Source organism: Alligator mississippiensis, chromosome 6 (assembly GCF_030867095.1).
Source record: "Alligator mississippiensis isolate rAllMis1 chromosome 6, rAllMis1, whole genome shotgun sequence".
Taxonomy (NCBI): domain Eukaryota; kingdom Metazoa; phylum Chordata; order Crocodylia; family Alligatoridae; genus Alligator; species Alligator mississippiensis.
In genome coordinates, this window is record NC_081829.1 from 55,212,603 (window position 1) to 55,233,825 (window position 21,223).

At 37.2% G+C, this 21,223-nt stretch overlaps 1 protein-coding gene and 1 non-coding gene across 2 annotated transcripts in view; both read left to right on the forward strand.

Annotated features, from left to right (window-relative positions):
• The window catches only part of CCAR1 (cell division cycle and apoptosis regulator 1), a 45,780-nt gene extending 26,116 nt beyond the window's left edge, over positions 1-19,664 (forward strand). Inside the window, exons 13-26 of the mRNA XM_006259070.4 lie at positions 735-848; positions 1,868-2,034; positions 2,755-2,965; positions 3,768-3,851; positions 4,479-4,664; positions 8,641-8,832; positions 10,927-11,160; positions 11,527-11,635; positions 13,023-13,105; positions 14,323-14,469; positions 14,980-15,100; positions 15,720-15,905; positions 16,338-16,543; positions 17,868-19,664. Of these exons, the coding sequence (XP_006259132.1) occupies positions 735-848; positions 1,868-2,034; positions 2,755-2,965; positions 3,768-3,851; positions 4,479-4,664; positions 8,641-8,832; positions 10,927-11,160; positions 11,527-11,635; positions 13,023-13,105; positions 14,323-14,469; positions 14,980-15,100; positions 15,720-15,905; positions 16,338-16,543; positions 17,868-17,927 (2,100 nt within the window). The 3' untranslated portion in view covers positions 17,928-19,664. The remainder of the gene's footprint in view (positions 1-734; positions 849-1,867; positions 2,035-2,754; positions 2,966-3,767; positions 3,852-4,478; positions 4,665-8,640; positions 8,833-10,926; positions 11,161-11,526; positions 11,636-13,022; positions 13,106-14,322; positions 14,470-14,979; positions 15,101-15,719; positions 15,906-16,337; positions 16,544-17,867) is intronic.
• LOC132251305 (small nucleolar RNA SNORD98) lies at positions 1,652-1,715 on the forward strand. The gene has a single exon (XR_009463250.1). It is a non-coding gene; the product is annotated as a small nucleolar RNA SNORD98 (small nucleolar RNA).
• Positions 19,665-21,223: the final 1,559 nt, after the last annotated feature.

Genomic DNA, 21,223 nt, shown 5'->3' on the forward strand with positions numbered 1-21,223 from the left:
GTTAAAAAAAAAAAAAAAAAAAAAAAAAAGATGTAATCTTAAAACTAAAAGACTAAAAACTTGGGAAATTAAATGGTGCAATTAGTCTAGACAGAAGTGAGATGTAATCTTTTTTAATATGGCAAGCTTCCTGGCTTTCTTTAATCAGTGATACAGGTCAAATTTAGGCATTTGAATGTGCTAACTGTACTTTGATACGTTTTCCTGTTTGGCTTGCTTAAGTTTAATTACAATTTTATGGTGTCTGTAACAGAATGTAAATAAGGCATGTTATGATGGTGCTCGGAGCCAAAGATCCGTGACTGAAATCATAAATGTAATTGGTGCTGATTTCTGTTTAAACAATTCTGTATGTAATGCTAATCTGTAAAATAACACAAGTTGTCTTTAAATATAGATGCTTTCAGTTGCTTAATATAATTCCATGCTTTTGTATAGTTAAACATGCTAATAGAACCTAAACAGAAAACTTGCTACTTGACTCCTCCCCTCCCATTTTGGGGGTTTTAAAGGTCATTACTCTAAGGTAGGAAGAACTAGTGTTGTTTTGCCTTGGTTGGTATTTTAGACCCCAGTCCTATAACTACCTGTACATGGTTTGACTTTTTACACTCACTAGGCTTGTTGACTTGAATGGGAATATTTTAAATGCATAAGTACTTGCAAGCTCTATATATTATTTACCACAGATTCTAGTGTCTTAACCAAGTTGAACTATTTGATTCGTATAATAGGTGATGTTAATGGCTAGTCCTAGTATGGAAGATCTCTATCATAAATCATGTGCCCTTGCTGAAGATCCCCAGGAACTTCGTGATGGATTTCAGCATCCTGCTAGACTTGTTAAGGTAATTTGTGTTTCAGCACTAGGTGTCTTGGGAATTTCCAGCTGTGGAACAGGGTTCCAAAACTTGTTTATTCAGATTTAAACTGTTTAGAGAAACTTTAAAAGCTCTGCTTATTTTTATGTAGTCTTTTCTACAATCATCAAAATGTATGCATGTCTCAGCAATGAAGCACGTCCAAATGAAGTGATACTTGAGCAAATGTATTTCTTTTGTCAAAGTTGATATTTAACTATGAACCATAGATTTAACACTCTACTACTACAGAAGGCACTGCTAAGTTTTTAAAGACCAATACATTTGTCTTTTTTTAGTCTGTTAAAAGGCTTCATATGTCTACTCTGAAGTGACTTAAGGGTAAGATGGCGGTATTTAAACCTATTCTCATTAATGCACTTAATAAGAGAGAGTGGACTTGAAGATCCAAAACCACTTTCTGTCCCACTGTGACTGTGTTTGGAAATGGTCTTGCTTTCCAGCCTGAGCTATTATGTAGGTTTCTAGACGTTATTTAAAGGTATCTGTTTGCTCTTGAAATATGGTTACGTGTCAGTGGATGATCCTTATATCACTTACATGTCAGTTGATGTATTTTGAAAGCTTTGGATCAAATTTGTGATATAAATGTGAAATCTTGTTTAAAAGGCAGCATTTATGTACCTCTAAAGTAAAAATTGAACTGTTTCACCATTTCATTTATAAAGGGTAGGTCATCATATTACCATATTACCAAATTATTGGCCCATAAAATAACAAGCATCTGTCTGTTGGGTAATAGTTAATGGAAAGTCTCACAAAGCAAGAACGAGTGATGATGTTTTAAACCTATTCCATTTCTGAAACGTACTGTGGAAAAAAATAACTGAACTCTTTCTTGTCTGAGACTTTCAATTTTAAATGTTTTGGCATCTTTTTAGTAAACTGAATGGTATGTTTCCTGTTACATGTATTTTCTGTATTCTTACAGTTTGGGGAACTGTTTTTCCTAGCAAGGAAGCATTCAGTAGACTCTTTTTGTCTAGTTTTTAGTGGGTATGAAAGGCAAAGATGAGGCCATGGCTATTGGAGGACACTGGTCCCCATCATTGGATGGACCTGATCCAGAAAAGGACCCTTCGGTGCTGATTAAGACGGCTATTCGTTGTTGCAAGGCCCTAACAGGGATTGACTTAAGTGTGTGCACACAATGGTAAGTACTGTCCTCCAAAATAGAATGTACTGCACAAATATTTGATTCTTACAGAAGTGCTTTAGAAAACCAAACTTCTCTTTGTCAGCAGTTTGTGATGGTTCAGGTAAACTTTTCAAAGAGTTGTTCTGTTTTGTAATGCCAGTTTGGTGCCAAATGTGCTGAATAATATAATAGAGCTAATTTAATTCTGGATTCGTTTTGTTGTTATACTGTAAGTTTGCAATGGATGTATGTTGAAAATACTTTTCATTTCATGCATAGCTGAAGAAGATCGTCAAGAGAACTTCATTTCATTGTTCTTTTGTTATAAATAATTAGCCCTTGGTTACATAGCCATATCTTCTCTTGAGTTTGTTTTTTGTCCTGTGTTTAACACTTAAACTGATAGAATGGCAGTGTGCAGGTTGTACTGTACACTAAATATGAAAGATATTCAGTTGTCTTCTTTCATTTGAACTTTAGACTTGCTTGCATAAATTAGCAAGCACATTGCTTTACCTAAAGCAGTTAGCACATTGTTTGTTCCTCTCTGTTTTAACTTGCAGTACAAAATACAAATGTGCCCAAAGAGAAAATATGGCATTCATAATTTTTTTCTTTAGATAAACCTCAAGTTCTTGCAGCAAAATTTCTTTACTTGATGTGCTACAAGTGAACTAGGCTCTTTAAAATGTATTGTAGAATTTTTTTTCCAACATGCTTCTTCCCTTGCAACAGGTACCGTTTTGCAGAGATTCGCTACCATCGCCCTGAGGAGACCCACAAGGGGCGTACAGTTCCAGCTCATGTGGAGACAGTGGTTTTATTTTTCCCGGATGTTTGGCATTGCCTTCCCACCCGCTCAGAGTGGGAAACCCTCTCCCGAGGATACAAGCAGCAGCTGGTCGAGAAGCTTCAGGGTGAACGCAAGGAAGCTGATGGAGAACAGGCACTGAACGCTAATCCCTTTTTCTATTTCTGCTTCTCACAGGCACAGGAACACAGGCACAAAATGCACACCACATACTACACAACAAACATACATAGGAGGAACATAACTGGTAACAATGACTGGTAAACCAGCTTTCAGCAGTGTAGTGAATGTTGTTTATCTTTATTTCAGCTAGTATACTAACTTTTAATGTGTGCGCTGATACCACAAGTGGAAGTAAAATGTGCTTATGATGCTCAGAGCATTTCTTATCTTTAGAACTAGATGCTGGAATCTGGGACCAGTTATTGAGTGAGATTTCAGTATTACTAGCCATCTTAAACATTTTGCCATTTTCTAAAGTTTCTAAATTTTTTCTTGTGGCCAGCTTCGGTTATGGTATTTGAATTTGGACAAGCAGTAGTTGGAAATATTTGAATTTCAGGCCATGTGGCTGATCTGCATCTTGGAATAAGGAAAGGTCTGACTGAATCAAAAGTAACTTTGGGGAATTTGAAACATGGGGCAAAATCACACACTGTATGGTTAATGGAAACCAGCGGTGTCTGTGTAACCCCAATATTCTTTGTGGTGTTCTTTATCACCCTTTTGTATTTTACAGATCTGGCTTTTATTGGCTGAGTGGCACTGTGATCATGTATAAAGTGGTAGAATGTGTGTGTGAACATGTCTAAACAATAACTTTAGGAGAAGACTTATCTGAAACAGTTGTGACCTTGCACAAATCAGCAACAAATTTAAAAATAAATAAATAACTTCAAAACTTTCTGAATGATAATTCCTTAATTTTATTTGTCAGGACGAAGAGGAAAAAGATGATGGGGAAGCTAAAGAGATCTCTACTCCTACACACTGGTCTAAACTGGATCCGAAAACAATGAAGGTAACACATTGAATATCTGAAATTTCTTTCATGATATTTTCATTTTTAATTATATTTATCTAAACTAGTATTTACATGCTTTTTGAGAGTTAACAGCAGCAAATTATTTGTTATTTTTCCTTTTATGCATAAGCACCTTTTTAACATAGTAGCTCATTATAGAAGTTTTGGCTAAGGTCCATTTAATTTCAGCAACAGTCATAACTCTGAATTTTGGACCCTTTATGCTGTGTACAATTTAGGGAAAGTGGTTCATGTCAGCTAGGCTTCATTTATTGAACTGAAAAAGAAAAGCCAGATCCCTTCAGACCCATCTACTCGCATGTAAAGTGTGTTTAGGGTGATGAAGGTTATCTCACATCTTCAAAGAACAGATTAGAGTAGAAACACAAATCAAGTTCCTGATGCACATTTTCTTTGCAAGTATTTTGTGTATTTGATTTATACAGCTACAGTGTGCATATATCATACTTCGGACCCTTTATTAGTTGTTCCAGTATTGATGAAAAGGGACTTCAGTTACTAGCTGTTGGGTAAAGTTTGTTTTTCTAACTTCACCTTTTGTTGTTGATGATCTATTTTGCTCTTTCTCTGATTAGTACCATTTACAGAACTTCTGTGTACTAGGTAAATGACCTTCGCAAAGAGTTAGAAAGTCGAACTCTTAGCTCTAAAGGACTGAAATCGCAGCTGATTGCCCGACTTACAAAGCAACTGAAAGTAGAGGAACAAAAAGAAGAACAGAAGGAGTTGGAAAAATCTGAAAAAGAGGAGGAAGAGGAAGAGGATAGGAAGTCTGAAGATGACAAAGAGGTTGGCTTTTAAATGCATTTGATGCAACTCTGAAACTGTTAGGCAATAAGAAATTGCTACCTACTTACGTTAAGTTTTAAAGTTGGTGCGAGGATTGGAAGCCCAAGGGAAATGTCTCTTACTGTAACTTAAATTGTTAGAAAGTTAAGCCCCCAAAGCAGTGAAAACTTCTTAAATTTCAAACCTTGTTGACTAACGTTTGCATAAATGGCAGAAGGCCATTCCTGGTGTTCTTTGTGTCCTGCTTCTGTGCCATGACCAAGGATCCTGGTTTTCTCGGTTTAAAAATTGTAAGTTCTCTGACTTTAAAATGCTCCAAATTCTCTGATTAAAACACCCTGAATCTGTGATTTTTTTTTTTTTTTTCCCCCATGGTTAAAATGAAATGCCACTAATATATCTCACCACATGATCCTGCCACCCCTATGTCTCACTCCCTGGGAGTGTACACAGATGAGCTGCCTGTGGCTCTGTATTGCTGCCTGGCCAGGCCCCATGGCTGCACAGCTGGGCCCCATCTGAGCAGCACCCCCACCAATCCTGCCCCACTCCCTCACTGTGGGAGCCTCAGTCTGACAACCCCCACCCCCAGTCTTAGCTATAGATAGCTGAGGGGGCTGTTTTCCATTGCTGCGCTGCCTGACTTCTGGGGGGATGCCCCACTCCTCTCAGAAAGGTGGCTTGTCCCAAGCAGAAAGGAGAAAGCTGCAGCTTCCTATATTCCTCTTAAAGGAGAAAATCCGCATTTTTCTGCAGTGAACAGAAAACCCTTATTCCTGGCCATGACCCCAGAAATACTTTTATGATGGTTATTAATAGAAGAATCTATATAAGAACAGCTAATGCAATGGACAGATGTTACATTTGTGCTGGTAAGCAGAGCAGGGCCTCCCCAATGCTAATTCCTGGCCTGCTGGTGTTTAAATCACTTTTAAATCCATCTTATTTAAACTGAAAGGCCAGGAACTGGGGTCGGGGAGGCTCTCCCTGGCTTCGTGTCCTTGTACCTCCAGCTTTTAAACTACTGTGTGAACCCACTCAACTGTTCAGCCAAGTGACTTTCCTTTAGTGTCAGTCCTGAAATTTAATTGTTCCTTCCCTTTTCCCTTGAAAGGATGATGAAAGTCATTGTTGCTGTACTCAGTAGCAGCTTCCCCAGCATTTGTTCCTTCCTGTGTGTTGGATCAGAAACATCTGAGTATCTTCATTAGGGTGTACCACAGTATATTCGGAATATTCAGTAGTGTGCTATTTTAAAAGCAACTAGACTCCTTACTATCTTCAAACCATACTTTTATGCTCCCGAGTCATCAGTTCAATCTAAAAGTCCTCACTATTTCTATCCATTGTAATTCTGTCAGTTGTAATTTACAAGTAAAAATACTCTATTGCAGTTGTGTCTAAAAGGATTGTGCTTTTTTAAATCCTGTTTAAGTTTAAATTTGTGCTGAATGTATGTGATGGAGGAGGAAGTTAGGAATCCTTTATTGTCTCCATGTAATAGAAATGGTAAACCTGTTTGTAGGACTCCAGGAAGCTTTCTCACTGTTGGTATTTTTGCTTTTTACACATCACATCTCTAAGAGGGGTGGCACCCTTCTAGTTAGGAAGTAACTATGCTGCTCCACATGCTAATTGGAGATGTCTGTTGCTCCCTAAGCAAAAATGTGCATGCCCCACAATGTGGTGGTTTTGAATGTCATAAGGAATATTGTTGGCTAACAAGATTTCAGCTGCAAACGTTCTTATAATGGCACTGGGGACACCATTTATAATCTCTTTCTAAAAGTACGTAATTTTTGTCTGGTTAGATTTCCTGGTTGTTTAGCCTTCTATTCCTTGTTTTAAAAGCATGGAATACCGCATTTTCTTGAATACAAGATGACCCCACCAATAATTAGATTCTGTAGGTGGAAAATGTATAAATTAGTTACGATTTTCCAGGTATAGAATCTAATTACTGGAGGTTTACCTTGAATTTGTCTCCCTCCGACTGCTACAGCAGAGAAAATAAATCTGGGGAGTCAGGTAGCCCCCTTACCCTCTGTTCCCCAGCCCAGCTTTTTTGTCCTGTAGTCCCTTTCCGTGCTCCTTACCATCAAACCCTGCTTGCCCTGGACACAGGGAAGTGAGTGACAAATTTGAAAGCACTGACCTTGAAATAAACATGCCTGTAATAATTTGCACAGAAGCAAATTACTGTTAAGTACCCATAGACTTGGTTCATTCAGAATTAATGCATTTGACCTTATTTGAAATTGTTGCAAGTTTTAAAACAAATATTCTATAAACATACTTTTAAAAAGCACTCTTGTATCTACTTGTATGTAGTACAAACTTAAAAAAAATATTTTTCAAAGCCAAATCAGTTCCAAATTCAACTGAGCAAAGCCTAATAGTCAAGTTCCAAAATTTGACTTGGGCAGAGCTCAGTTGTCAAATGTGTGTGGCTCTATCACTGGGCAAGTATCCTCCCTCCTAGACCCATTGCTCTTGTCTTTGGATACTCCCCAAATCCAGGCGGGCATCCTACATTCAAGCCCCAGGCCTGGATGCCCTGGGGCTCAGATGCCATGTCTCCCTTTATCTTAACCAAAAGGCTGCAAAATGTGAACTGTTCATTATATTATTTGAGAGCCAAAACAAATTGTGTGTGATTTTAGTCCAAAGCCAAAAGGCTCATGATTTACCATAAGGTTCATTGGGCTGGGCCTCAGCAGATTCAACAGCATTTAAAGTATGGTGACCCTATAGCACAGACTCTATGTACTCCAGAGATTCTCCACCCCGCTCCTTACTTCCCCCAAAATTATGTGCCATTTAACCCTCATTCATGACTGGAACCGGGTGTGTTTGTCATGAATCCTGGGGTCCTCCAAAAATGTATATATATGCAGATAAGGCACAAGGTAACCTGGTCGGCTCCACCTCATGAAGGGCATCATCTGTGACAGGATGAGAGAAGGGGCAATAGGGATTCTGGATTAACTGTTTGGGGCTCCATTTAATGATGTTTGTGAGATAGGTAAGGCTGTTTGAAGAAATGGGAATCATTGGAAGTTGGGAAAGAAAGACGCAGCTCAGCTTTGGGGGTGAAGAGAGAGTCTAAATATATGCAGTGCAGTGACTTGCCACGACTTGAAAGAGTCAGCACTGAGGGGGCTGAGCACAATGGGTACTACCATCTTATTCAGATAGGTCTAAGATCAAATGTAACATTTTTGGCACCTCCCTTGCTTGCTCTGATGGCCTTATGGCTAAGGGCAAGCAAAACTCGGGGGTATCTGAACCCCAAGCCTCTGGATTTGGGTCTGCACGTAGGATGTCTGCCAAAGGTTTTGGAAACATCTGATGCCCCAGGTGCAGGTGGAGTATGTTTGCCAGTAGTAGGGCCACTTACAGTTCTGGACTCTTGAATTTGGAATTAGTTTTGGCTAATTTGGCCTTGGATACAAATTAATAAAAACAAAAAAAAACCCCAAAAACACTTTTGGCACCAAGGGGAGGGTGTTGAGTCTGGCACTGGCCCTCATAGTGCTGGCCTCATCTTGCAGTACCAGGCCTGGTGCCAGTTCCCTGTGGAGGGAACACCCACCTGTTTTGGTGTTTTGGGGGGGGGGGGGGGGGGGGTATTAAGGGATGTGCATGCACATGCACACACAAAGGTTTCCATCAGCATGTTTTTCCAGTATGAGCCATGCGTGTTATAGTCATGTTCAGTATTGGCTGCATTTAATCAATTTTCAGTCACCTTCCGTTACTGAGCACATGCTGCTTTTGGCAGCAGGTTAAATGCATTGTCTATCATTAATGATGTTTTCTTGTATGTGAATGTACAATGAGGGGCTTTTCCTCCCATGCTGATTGGGGGGGACCTTATCTTGTTTTCAAGTGACTACAGTAATTAAAGCTCATATATATATACTTGAAGTTTCAGCTAGTAAGCGTTCTTTGTGTTTGCGGGGGGATTTTTTAGGAAGAAGAAAGAAAGCGTCAAGAAGAAATGGAGCGGCAGCGACGAGAGAGACGATACATCTTACCCGATGAGCCTGCCATTATTGTACATCCTAACTGGGCAGCAAAAAGTGGAAAATTTGATTGTAGTATCATGTCTCTCAGTGTTCTTCTGGACTACAGATTGGAGGATAATAAAGAACATTCTTTTGAGGTAGTTCATTTATATTACTTTGGTGCAGTTTCAAAGTAATGAAGTACTGTACAAGAAGACAACTTTTTGGGGTTCTGAGAAACAGTTTTTAGAACCCAACTGTTGAATGAGGACGTCATCTGATGGTTCTTAGCTTTTAGTAATTCTGTTGCAGTATAAAATATTATGTAATGCATTATTTCAAAATATCAAGCTGGACCCGATTATCTGTAAGGTCCCTTCCAGTCCCTAACATCTATGAAACTATCTGTATTATTAATATAGTACTGATACTTTTCATTTTTTTAAATATAGTTGGTCAAATGGCATATGCACTCCCTTAACTTCATTTCTGGAAAAGCTGTCTAGACTCAGATGCTGCAGTTACTACGATATGGTTGCTTTATCACTAAAATAAACACATCCTCCCATTTTCCTTCTATTAAAGGGAGTCTTGGGAAGGACATTAAGGCCAGTTTTGGTATGTTTCTCTACTCCTAAATGTAATGTATTTATATGATGATATTAAGACCACAGCAGCTGAACTATGGCTCATGAGCCGCATGTAGCTCACTGGCACGGTACTTGTGGCTCTCTGGGGCTGCTCCTGGGGGCAGGGGCTTCAGCCACGCTGCTTACCCTTGGGTGTGCTCCCCACAAGGAAAGTCAGAGTGGCTCAGTGGGGCCAGGGCAGAGTGGTCACCTCCACTCCAGGTTGTTCAGCACCCCTTCTCCCTCCACACTCTGGCTTTGATGGAGGATCGGATGTGGCTCCCAGGGTGAGTAAGTCTGGCCACCCCTGTATTTTAACATATTTCAGAACGTTAGTACATTAATTCACAGTGGCTTTTGCCGTTTATTTGTTTGTTCTTAATGGTAAGCATTCTGTTCATCCCGAATGATGAAGAGCTCATGAAGAATCAGATATTTGTTTTATAGTGCCTACTCATAAATAGCAGTCTAATGAATATAGTTCACTAACTCTTCCTTTTAATTATTTCTTATCTGATTGTTTTAATGAAACAGCCAGCTAATATTTTCAAGCCTGTTTAGAGCCCTGGTGTTTGCTCTATGCATTCCTGTTTTTTAGATTTCTTTTAAGGACTACCTTTGTTTTTCCACTTCTAGTATTTCTCCATCAAAATTTGAGACTCGGCTGTATGGTCTCTGCTTTCTGCTTTTAGCCTTCCTTAAGCTCAGGCCAACTGCTACTTTGCATATGTACTTGATATAATTTGACTTTAGGCTTGTATTTTTAACTTGTTAATATATACTTATGAGTTTTTAATACATTTGCAGATAGCACTTTAGTTCCCACGCCTAACCTTTTTTTTTAATTACCCATATAGTGGTAGCTGATCCTTTATCGTATTTAATTTCTCTGTAAATCTTTTTTTTTAAAGTTGATATTGTTATCTTCAGGTTTTTGTGCCGTTTCTTTATTTTTAAAAGTATTTCTATTAATTTGATCTAAATGCCAGTTCCGTTTTATGGGAGAACCAATATTATGTCCGATTTTTAATTAATCTTGGTTTAAAAAAACAAACCTTTTTTAGTTCTGTGTTGCATTGTTTTTTATGGGAGTTTGTTTTACTAGTTTTAACTTGAGTATCTTTTTCCATAGTAAGTCATAATCATTGTTTTTTTAGTATTATTATGCAAATGTTTGTGTGTTAGTTTTTGTTTTGCTGTACAAATCTAGTCTTAGACTTGAGCAGGCCAGTGCATGCAATTGTAACTCTTGTTTTCAAGAAAGTCATAATCAAATGAGCTAAAATTTTATTTACATATACATCATAAGTCGATAAGTTACTGTTTTAATTCACCCATGCATTTTAATGGGGACAGTAGGTCTAACATAAATATAAACCTTTTTACATATTTTTGTGTCATATAGTAGGGTTCAACTGACTATATAATTGTGGTGGTGGTTTAGGAAATATGCAAGAAACAAGGGTTTTTTGGTGATGTCTTACTGAACCAACACTATAGTTGGGTGAGACGTTGGACATCCTTTTTGGCCACAGGATGGGAAAGGAAGCGATTTCCCACAAAACCTTTGCTTTTCTCTAAAGTATCATAACTTCAATGACTTTTTCTTGTGTTTTGATACAGGTTTCATTGTTTGCAGAACTTTTCAATGAAATGCTTCAAAGGGATTTTGGTGTTAGAATCTACAAAGCACTGATATCCCTTCCAGAGCGGGAAGAGAAAAAAGACAAAAAGAGCAAAAAGGAGGACAGAAAAGAGAAAAAAGAAGAAAAAGATGATGAAACTGATGATCCAAAGCCTAAGAGGAGAAAATCTGGAGATGATAAAGATAAAAAGGAGGATAAAGAAGAGAGAAAGGTTTGCATTTTTTTTAATCCTGAGTCTTGTGGTGCCAGGATCAGAAATAAATAGTCTTCTGTGTTCTACACTACTAGTTCCCAAAACTTTGTTCACACGGTTAGTTAAATTGTCTGGATTGTTAGTTTGTTTAGATCTTCCATTATGCATCTTTAACAATTGTATAATTCTGCATTTTTTTCCTAAGTATCTTAAGGCTTAAATCAGCTTTCTGTTAAGTTATTTGTCAGTGTAACTTTCAAGTTTACGTGTACTACTTTGGAACAATACAAAAAATATCAAGGTTTTATGTTAACATTCATGAGGGTTTTTTAATTTTGTTGTTGCCCATCTCTCTCACTTAATGTCTAGCAATTTTGATTACAGAGGGAAGATAAGAGGAAAGACGATGCTAAAGATGAAGAAGAAACTGAAGATGACAATCAGGAAGAATATGACCCAATGGAGGCAGAAGATGCTGAAGATGAGGATGAAGGTATAACTGTGTGAATATTTTTGTGATCTCAGAGCATCTTTGTCTTGTTACTGGATATACTTTTTAAATTTGAGAAGGCACTAAGATTAACTAAAAGAGTAAATGTACAGTAATTTGTGTAAGTAGCCCTATCAGGATTTAAAGCCTTATTGTGATAAGTATTATATAAATATAGAATATAAAATTGTTGGTGCAGCCTAGATACAAGTATTCAAAAATAAAGTACATACATGAAAGTGACTTTCAGTAATGAAGACCCTTGAAGTATGCATCTATAACTCCCATTGACCTTGGCAGGAGATCAGTATTCAGCACCTCTTAGTATGAAGGTACTTTAGTTAAATGCCTAACTCTTATGCATCCAAGTGATTCTGTGTTTAATGTTTTTTCATGTGTATCAGACTAGTGCAGTTGGGTGTATTTAATGAAGTGCAACATGAGGAGCCCTTTTGACATTGCCCTCCAATTTAGACTGGTGGTACCTGGGGCTTTTCACATAGAAGCAAGGGTAATGGCACAACAACTTTTTTCTGCATTCCCAGAGCTGCAATGATGTCCTCTGTTCCCCTGTCCAAGATACAGGAGTGAGTAAGGCAGGCTCTATTCTTCCGCAGAACACAACCTTAGGGATAGCATTGACTGAAATATTTGTGCTACTAGGTCATGGAGTTCAGTTCAGTTGAGAGGCATGGGGCAATTCATGTTTCTCAAAGGTATGTTCTCTTAGCAGAAATTTTTAATGAAAGCTTGGATTGGATTGTAATCCCATTTATTTAGAAGCTTCAGGAGTTGCATGCACTAGAAATAGTGCAGTCATGTAATTTTTTGAGAGACTAAAATTCAGAATGAAATGATTTTGATAGTAAAATGTTGTCTGAAATATATTCTCTTTTCATCTTTCTTTCATTTGAGTCTGACTTAGAGGGTCTTTAGATACATTAACTTCTTATTATAAGGATTTTTTTCATGTTGTAAAATGCTTTGAAGAATAATCAGGTGACTTCCTAATGGGGTAATGAAGATGCTATCTGATGCAGATTTTTTCAGGTCTTAATTGGGTAAATGTGATCGGTGACATGTATATTCAGAGTTATTTTTAAATAAACAATTGCTTCTAGCTTTTTTCCATGCAAGTTTAAATGGTCTAGTAAAATGAACTGTATGCACTTTCAAAATGAAGAGAAAAAACAAAGTTGTATTTTAAGGACCAGTTTTGCTAAATGACACCTTCCCCTTCCCATTTTGTATTTTGGAAGAGTCTCACAATTATATTTTTTGTTTTTTGTACAAAGTATTTCTGTCCAAATATCATACATGAGACTTTGTAGTAGTAGTTTAAAACTGCTTATTTATTGTGATTGTACCGAATGTCGCTTCTGTTTTATAGATCGGGATGAGGAGGAAATGAACAAGAGAGAAGACAGACGAGAAGGAAGCAGGCACTGTAAAGAGAGGTCGTCTAAAGATAAAGTAATTAAAGCTTTTTTTTTTTTAACGTATTCATGGCCTTTGTTAGACAAGTTCTAGTTAAGGCGACACTTTTATTTGAATTGAATGACCTGCTTTGTCCCATTTGTTATCCTGAAACTTAGCATCTAAATAAATATAAAGAAATCTTTGACCATTTCTGACAACTATTTAGTTATTATAATTAGTCTTTATTAGTTTTTAATAACTAAAAAGATAAAATATACACAAATCATGGAATGTGCTTACCAGCCTAAAAGGCTTGTGGGTAAGTCCTGCCCATGCACAAGAGATAGTTAGTTGGCATAATTTATGCACCAGTTGGAGATAGATGGATGAAAGCCTAGTGAAACTAGGAAAGAGGCCAGGACTGCAGCCCACCTCAACCCCACTGTATACATGATGCTTAAATTTCCCTGTGAACCACTGAAGTTGCTGTAATGTGACCTGAAATTACTTCCTTTTTTGGAAATCTTAGTAAACCAGATGCTCCTTTATATTAAAAAAAAAAAAAAAAAAATTTGGAGAAGTTATAGTTAGTAAGCCACTATATTATTTGGCATAATTATGAAATCTTCTACAACTTTCAGTGCAGGGAAATTGTTTTTGTCATAGCTTGTCCTTATCCCGGAGGGTCAAAGAAATTCAAGACTAAGCATAACATAAAACTTTCCTACAAATCATAAAGTTTGAAAGTAAAACAGATGTTTTACCCTCTCTCTGTCCTTCCCCTGAAGAAAATGAGGAAGTGTAAGAACAGTTTTAAAAGTTTTGTGGGGTTTTTTTAAAGGCTGAAAATGAATCTTGTGTGAATTTAATGCCAATTTAACATATAGTTATGCCTATTCCCATTCTGAAATAAAATATTTGCAACTGTCTGAAAGGGTATTGGCTGTGAACACCTTTGTGTACCATTTTGTCATGAACTGTAGCCTAAACAGAAAGGGGAAAGAATCTTCAATTTACATCTATGATGCAGTGTTCTCTGCTTTACATCAATTAAAAATTGGCCTATAAACTGAAAAATGCTTGGCCAAATAATGATGTACTTTATTTGATTATTTAATACTGGCCTTATTAATAACTTGATTCCAGGGGAGGGTAAGATGTCATGGTAGAATCTACTTTCTTAAGTCAAATTGTCATCTTCCATTTTGGCTTGAAAAGAATGGGAAAACGATGATATTGTGACTTCCTAATATATAATGTATTCTCTTTAGGAGAAAGACAAGACCCAGATGATTACTGTTAACAGGGATCTTCTGATGGCCTTCGTTTATTTTGATCAAAGTCATTGTGGATACCTTCTGGAAAAGGACATGGAGGAAATACTGTACACACTTGGACTACATCTTTCACGTGCTCAGGTTTATTTTAATAGTTGTACAGAAATGTATTTTGCAATGAGGCAGAAATACTAAAGGAAAAATAGTATGTATTTGTATGTATTTAACAACTGCTTTGTAACATCTATACACAAAAAGACAGAGTTAAGATCAGGGGACAGTCTTAATTTTTGAGTGCTTCATCTTCTTTAGTGAAATATTTTTCATGGCATAATATTAAATATACCCTGTCAAGGAAATGTTAAAAATGTGTACATGGCCTAAATTACATGTTTTTTGGCTTTCCTAGAAAACTACCAGTACACTGTAGGCAATTTTAATGTTAATTTCTCCCCCCACACCCCTAGTCTTGTTGAAATTTTGAGCCCTAACATAACATAAGATTTCTTGCTTTTTGGCTTGACCATCTATAATTAACTTGTTTAAACAATAACATATTTGTTTAAAAATATTTTTATGAATATGTGGGATTAACACCATTACATTATTCAACAATGTAACATAATATTGGTTTCCTTTTATATATTTTAGGTTAAGAAACTACTTAATAAAGTAGTACTTAGAGAATCCTGCTTTTACAGAAAATTAACAGATACCTCAAAAGATGAAGAAAATCAGGAAGAATCAGAAGCCCTACAGGAAGATATGCTAGGTAATATTTATTTATTTGAATGGTTGTACAACTTCACAATAAAATTACTTGTGTATTAATGATAGAAGGGTGCGGGGGTTGATATTTTGCTTCCTTACAAACTTGTGCTTGGTTAGAATTAGCAGGTGCTGTAAAAATCCGTGGTAGGTTTTGGGCAGTTGGTAAACTACAGGTCTTCTGGTTGCCCATAATCCCCGTTAAGTTTCCAGTGCGAACTCTGTATGCCGAAAGCAGAAAGTGGATATGTCGTTATCTAGCTATATGTCGTTTTTAGCTGCTAAAAGAACTGCATCTCTGTGGAGGGCAGTACTGTACACAGAGGAAACAGCCTCATGTCATGTCTCTAGGTTGGAGCCTTATTCATGCAGATATCCGTGGGAATGAGAAAGGATCAGAAGTTTCATGCAAGCAGCTTTCCCACGTTATAGCCCTTCCCATACGAGTCGCTGTGGGTTTTTTTAATCCCTTGTTCATGTGAGAAGAGGGCATATTGATCTTGCTTTCATTAGGAGCTTTTATAAACAAATGTGATCAGATAAAATAATGTTCCAGTTGGTTGGTAGCTAGCTAACACAGTTTGGATAGTGTATTTTATCTAACACTGTTTAATCTCATGTAGGAAACAGATTACTCCTGCCATCCCCTACTATAAAGCAGGAGTCCAAGGGAATAGAAGAAAACGTTGGCCTCATTGTGTACAATGGAGCTATGGTGGATGTAGGGAGCCTCCTGCAGAAACTAGAGAAGAGTGAAAAAGTGCGAGCAGAAATAGAACAGAAGCTTCAATTACTGGAAGAAAAAACAGGTATGAAAAGATGCTGCTTGACAACTTCTCTAATACTCATTATAAACAAACAAACAAAAAAACCCCCAAAAACTACCATTTGGTGATAACACTTAAATACTGTCTGATGTGGCTTATTGACCCAGTGTTGTGAAACTGGATGACTTATAGGGCACTATTTTGTTTTCCCTCATACTCCATTCCTAACTTACACAACAGCCACTTGTGGTTAGCAAATTATGTAGGTGGATGTCTCCCTTTTTTCTTAAAAGTTATTACATCTGTTTAATAGTAAAATCAGAAGGCAATATCAGACTTTAGTATTAAAATCTCAGTGCTTATATAGCATTTTTAATGTGATCTTTTAAAATGCTTTTATGTTAGTTCTGGAAAGCAGAAAGGATTATTATGAGGAAAAGTACAAAGCATTTCACTTTTTCTTTTCTTTGTCAGATGAAGATGAAAAGACTATATTACATTTGGAGAATTCCAACAAAAGCCTGTCTTCAGAGCTTAAAGAAGTCAAAAAGGACTTTAGCCACTTACAAGACAATTTGAAGATTTCAGAAGATAAAAATTTGCAGTTTGAGGGCCAGCTGAATAAGACAATCAAAAATTTGGCCACTGTTATGGATGAAATACATGGCGTTCTTAAGAAGGTTAGGATTTTGTAACATCCTCTTACTATTGTCTGTAACTTCTCTATAAGATGAGCTAATTTTTTTTTTAATTATTCATTTGGGTGGGGAGGGGAAAGATTGAGTGTTGTCCAGAATGCAGAGATCTTTGTCAACTAGTTAAGATTTAAATAGGTATTGGTAAAAAGAAATAAGGGGTGGGAGTGTTTTCAAGTCTAAAAGTCAAGGATAACCAACTTAAAAATGAAAATTAATAGGTCATAGTATCCAAAACCACATTGATAGTGCCCTCATATATTCAGTTCCTGGCTGAAATCTTTTCTGCTCATTTTTAAGTCTGCACCAAGCCAAAGAGCCATTTGACTGGGGAAACTGATATAGAGACTTCAGCTTATTCTGGGAGACATTTTGGTATAACTGTCTTGGACAAGCTTTTTAAATCGTTAAGCATTAGTGTCCCTTTGTGTAAATTTGGGATGATGACCTGTACCTACTTCAGAGGATTATTATGAAGTCTAACTAAATAATACTTTGAATAAATATAGCTTATAATTGAGATGTCTATGGCAGAGGTGGTACTAGAATTTGAGTTATTTGCTTCTGTTTGTTCATTTTGATGAGAATCAATGGCATCTTGGGAAGCTCCATAGAAATAAAGTTTATGAAACTTGCTTAACTTAATGGTGCAATTTATTTTTTATACTAAGTGACATATCAGGCTTGTTCATTTCAGTTTTGAAGAAGAGAGTAGTAGTCAAAACCAGACTTCTGCAGGGGCAAGAAGTCTCTTTTACATGAGAAGTTTCTGGCTAATTGTGGTGCTGACCTGTGAATCTCCCGCTTTCTAGGAAAGAAAGGAGATAAACAATAGTTTACATAAAAACAGGTTTAAGAAACTATTTTTACAGCTCTCGGAACACCATATATCATTTAAGAATCTCTTGTTTTTTACTTTTTACCTCTTAGTTTTGACATGGAAAATTAATTGTAGATAACTTCACTCTTGAGTTGTCAAGTATTAGTCTGATATAATTGGTTGGGTTGCAGGTGTGGATGTTTTCTGTTGTAATATAAAACAAGCTGCTTAGCTGCGTGTTATCTTTGATTTTAAAATTGTTCATTTTTTGTATAAAATCCTTTATTCATGCCTAACTTAACCTTTATTACCTTACATTTTATAGGAAGAAATTGTGTTGAAACTTTAAAATAATTTTGTAGCTCTCAGCTGTCAGTTTAGTATCAGAATAAATTGCAACTGTCAGAATTACCTTAAATTCTTTTACAGTTCACCTTGTAAGTACTGCGACCAGAACTTACACCATTGCCTTTGTTCTTTTTTTCACAGGATATTGTGAAGAATGAAGATAAAGATCAAAAATCCAAAGAAAATGGAGCAAATGTATGATAGAGAACTGCTGCTGTCTAGAAGAGTGGTGTTACATAATGTAATATAAATCATGATACCAGAATGTATGGAAGTAATGCATGTCTGATTTTAGTAGTATAAATATCTTAGTTCCAAAAAGATGTATAAAGTTTTATGAATGTGAGTGTCTGCTTCTGAAGATTGCTTGTAATTCCTAGCATTCAATTTGAGACACTCCTTGAGTGAAAATAATTTTGCATTGCAAAATGTTTTAGGATGAACTTTGTTATAGTTTTAACTCTAATAAAGTTCATCAATTTAATGGACAGTAGTAAGTATTTAATTACCACGTTTTCATTAAAGTCTAGTGAAATCAAAATTGTCATTATTTATAGAATTACCATTTTTTAGGTTTTATTTTTATTTCAGTCTAATTAGTCTTTTAAATTCAAATATAAATCATAAAATAGCATGCTGCTTAAGTTTGTAAGTAAAGATTTTTTTAAGAGAGAAAATTGGATTTTTTTTTTACTTGTCACAACTTTTTCGTTTTTCTTCCAATTGTAACTTTCTCCCCCAGAGCTGTTGTATTAGTCTCACAATACACAGTAGTTCAAATGAAATAAGAAAGCAATAGAAGCCTACCAAAATATTGGTAGGGCTATGGATTTATATGACAGTATACAGGCCTGTTTTAATGTATGTCACTTGTGTTCCTTGAATTGTTCTTATCCCTGGATTAATATATATGGTCCTTTTTAAAAACATCAATACATTGTATTAAAATGTATGGTTGGATACTAGGCCAGTGGATGTCAGAATAACGCCTTACATGGAGGAAAAAATGCTACTGTTGTAAGTCTTTAATTAAATCTAACTTCTTTCCTAGCATGTGTAATTCCTTCAAACCTTTAAAGCTCTTTGGAAGAATGGATACATAAATACTAAAATACTAGCTTAAATTGTAAAGAGTAAGACATTTCTTATTTTGTTAGAAGTTGATGAGGGTACTACCTTTCTTATGTGTTCACAAATTACTAGGATCTTAATTTTCAAGTTGAATTGACATCTTTGTCAGTGGCAGCATATTGAATAATATAAAGTCTGAGGAATCATATTTTCAAGCAACTTTATACTAAAATAGTGCTTTTTTTGAAGAGGGAGATTGGGGTAGAATTCTTTTTTTTTTTTTTTTTTTTCTTAATAGAATGCTGAATTTTAGCAAATGCATTTTATATGTAGATATCCTGGGGATCTAAATACAAGTTAAGGGAATCGAAGTGCCATAATACATATGAATAATCTACATGGGACCCGTGTAGCTTTACTGAGAAACACATTAAAATGCCTGAAATTGTTTTGTTCAATAAGTGTAAGTCGGTGCTTTTATCATTGGTTTGTTTTTTGGGTTTTTTAAAGCCAAACTAGCGAAACAGTTTTTCACTATTAAAATGGCATGCATACACTTTCCTTCTCATTTTGTCTCAGTTTTAAAAGCATATGGTATATGCAACATGTTAATACATGTTGTATTTTAAAAATACAATCAGTTACGTTAACAAGACTGATATTCACTGCTTTGCATTAACTGACTATGCTAAACTCCAATGTGAAGATTTAAGTTAACGTTTCTTGATTTTTTTTTTCCAATGAAAATGTATAATTAATAAGAACAGCAATTTAAGTCACTTATAAACAACCTAAATTAAATCTTAGACTGATGTCTTACCAGCTAATGTTCTTCTCTGAACAAAATAAATTTGTCTTTTACTTTGGTATGATTTGGCTATTAAAGATATTCCTTGCAAAATTCTTAAACTTAAGTACACACTCCTTTTTTTTTATGAAATGAAAGGTTTATGCAAAACTTAATTTCTAAATTAATGTTCAATAACATCTATATATTACCCTGCATGTAAGTAACTAAATATATGCCTGAGAGAGAACATCAAGAAAGCTAATGATGGTAGATAGGAGGGAATGTACATTAATGCTTTTTACTATGGACTTCTGGGTGTTTTATATGTAAGCACCTGAAAATAATCACAAATACAAAAACTGGACCTAATTGCAAACGCATAAAGGGGGCGATGCATGATGACTGTCAGACGATCATTACAGATCTCCATGGGGGGAGCGGAGGGCACGTGGCAAGGGGGCAGGTGGCCTGACCCCCACTTCATCTTGGAAGTGACTGAATATGATATTACTATGAACTTGGCCAGTCTAGTGGGGCTTGGAGGAAAAGATGTGTGCTTCCTGTGTGTTGATCAGGGATCTGGGTTTTCTCTTTGCTGCAGAAAAACACAGTTTTTTGCCTTCAATGGAGAGAAAAACATGGGAAATGGTGGGATTCTCCTTGTAGGTTGGCAGAGTTCCAGCCTGAAAGGGGTTGCTTGGGGCTGTGGCAAGTGGGGAGGAGGGGGTGCCACCTGCACACAGGGCCTTCCCAAGGGGGTGTGAATTGGGGCTACTGCCCTGGGCCCCGTGGACAGTGCTGTACAAGCCTTGCTGTGGCCACCATGTGGTGCTGGTGCTGAGCACTGCCAGCTCCAACTACTCACCCCGGCTCCTCACAGGCTGATATGCCCTGGGCCCTGCACACCCCTAGGGACGACTCTGCCTGTACATGTATGATTCAGGGATTCATAGACTGTAGAGTTGGAAGGGACCACAATGGATCATCATGTCTGACCCCCTGCCCCTGGCAGGAAAGAGGACTGAGGTCAGATGACCCCAGCCAGGTGACTATCCTCCATGTGTGCACATGCACATAGCAGCCAGGCAGTGTGGTAGAAAGCAGCTCCCTCCAGGTAAATCTATGCGCGGGGGTTCCAAGGCAATGCATTGGGGGTAGGAGGGTCCCCCACCCCAAGATTTCTGTGCCCACAGCAGTGTGTAGGGTTGCAGTCAGGCCAGATCAGCTCCGGGAGGAACTGCCTCTGCAGCCCAGTGGGTAGGACTTGGCACAGGAGGGACCATGTGTGCTGCCATGGCTGCCAAAGTGAGGCACCCCCTGCCTGCCAGGCAGTGGTGGGGGCCACAACTCCACACCATTGTACCTTACCTTGACCTACTCCCATGCTAGGCCCTGTCTGCTTGGGCTGCAGAGGTGGCTCCTGTCCAGAGCTGGTCTGGCCAGAAATCCTGGGGAGCACATGCCTTGCCTGTGCTTGCACCCACTCCCTTCTTCACATGGGGGCTAGGGTTGGAGACAGTGGGTTGGGAGTGAGGGGCACTGGCAAGGCTAGGGGGACTGACTTAGGAGTATAAATTTGGAGTTATTGGTCAATTTATACCAAATGCGTATAAGGTCTCTAGATTTTTTTTGTCAT